General features: G+C 38.8%; 1 protein-coding gene across 1 annotated transcript in view; it reads right to left on the bottom strand.

Annotated features, from left to right (window-relative positions):
• Window positions 1-1,801, bottom strand: part of LOC111651451 (phosphatidylinositol 3-kinase regulatory subunit alpha-like) — a gene marked incomplete at its 3' end in the record, with an annotated part of 19,374 nt that overhangs the window by 8,605 nt on the left and 8,968 nt on the right. Inside the window, exon 7 of the mRNA XM_023401392.2 lies at window positions 442-524. Within this exon, the coding sequence (XP_023257160.1) occupies window positions 442-524 (83 nt within the window). The remainder of the gene's footprint in view (window positions 1-441; window positions 525-1,801) is intronic.

The following is a 1,801-nucleotide window of genomic DNA, read 5'->3' as shown; positions in this document are numbered from 1 at the left end:
GATGTCACAACAAAGCAGTCACCAAGCCCCGCCCACCTGGACCCACCATCCAAACCTTGCAGGATTTGGTTTCTCTGAGTGTTTTTACCTGAAATGTGCTTTATTTTTATTGGATCATCAGAAAACAGTCAGCCAATCAGAAGAGAGGCTCAGAGCCTCCTCTCTTCTGATTGGCTCACTGACCTGTTGTTACTAGAGCTCCAGAGAGAAGCCTGAGAGAGGAGATGAAACTACACTGAGATGGTTTTTTATATCAGAAGAAGAAGAAACATGGAGCTTTAAAAAACTATATTAATATTAAACAGCTGAAGGGAAGAAATTAATGTTTCAGTGACACGTTCAGGTAAATTTGTCTTCAACAATCCTTTTTGTTTCCAGTCACAGAGTCAGGTGTGTGTGTGTGTGTGTGTGTGTGTGTGTGTGTGTGTGTGTGTGTGTTACCTGGTGCAGCCTGGTTCATGTTGAGCTCGCTGGTTATCAGAACCTCCAGGACCTGAACCAGAGGATCCAAACCAGACTCAGACCTGAACAGACACACAGAGACTCAAGAGTCAGATCCATCAACATCACTCACTCACACAGACGACGTTTGAACCTTGTTGCTCCTGGAGTTTTTGTTCGAGCGTCTCAGGAAGACTCAAAGTTACAGGAGGACAAAGAGAAAACGGTGCCGCTGACTTTCAGTGAAACATACACTTCCTGTTCTCATGATTCATGTTATTCACATTATCATCATATTACTCATTATAACATCAACTTTCTCATACATTTTTAAAAATTTGCCAAATGAAGTAATGAACAGAGAAAAATGAACAGAAAAATCCTCTTGTCTATGAAAGAAAAAGTATTTTAAAAATGTTTATAACTATAAATAACTTCAACGTCCCTGAATGTTCCTGCATCATATCTCGAGGAAAAGAAAATCTAGCTCTGACTGAGGGGAGGGTGATACGACCAACATCTATCAGTGTTTGTAACTTCATATCACGATACAGTAATTCTGTAAATTTAATTAGGAAATGGTTTAAATTGACCGAACTGTCCTCACAACATGAGTCAGACTCCTTTTAGTTACAACTTCCTTTCCCTTGTCTTGGTTTGGTTCACACCCAGGATGCTCTGTTATTTACAATTTCATCCTCTTGTCACTCTCTTCTTCTGTGGTGGTTGGAAAACATGAAGCTCAGAGGTGCATCACCACCAACAACTGCCACATCCTGCTGCCAGCATCACGTCACCTACAGAGGCAGCTGGATCCAGGATCACCCAACCAGGTGTGACTTCCTGTTCCTGCACCATTTAAAACATCTAAATCAATGCTTTTTAAGACCTTTGTAAGACATCAATAAATAAAAACTAAGACCGAATAACGTCTAAATGATTTCTTTTACTCAGACTTTTGTTTCTGTTTTCTGGTAAACAATGTTTTAAAATAGAGGCAGAGCAGAAAACTCACTTCAACACCTAAACACCTGCAGCAGCAGCAGCATTAAAGAACCACACCAGTCATTTTGCACATTGGTAGAAATAACTATTACTTCCTATTACTGCTAAACATTTTCTAAATCCTACTTCAAGATTAATTCATATGAACTTTTAAATAATCAGGTGTCAGCGTTTTATAGTTCAGACCTTTATTATGCACAATGACTTTTTATTTTCTCACAAAGAATGACCTAATTATCTACCTGGAGTTTTATGCCAAACGATTAGCATGACATCACCACAACAAATTTACAGTAAATATGAGACATTTTAAGTCCTTATTTTCTGATATTTTAATTTCAGTGACCTGCAGGAA

Source organism: Seriola lalandi, unplaced genomic scaffold, assembly GCF_002814215.2.
Source record: "Seriola lalandi dorsalis isolate HSWRI2012SDOR001 ecotype SW California unplaced genomic scaffold, Sedor1 jcf7180002053646, whole genome shotgun sequence".
NCBI classification, from domain to species: Eukaryota; Metazoa; Chordata; class Actinopteri; order Carangiformes; family Carangidae; genus Seriola; species Seriola lalandi.
This window is presented reverse-complemented; position numbering and strand designations above follow the sequence as displayed.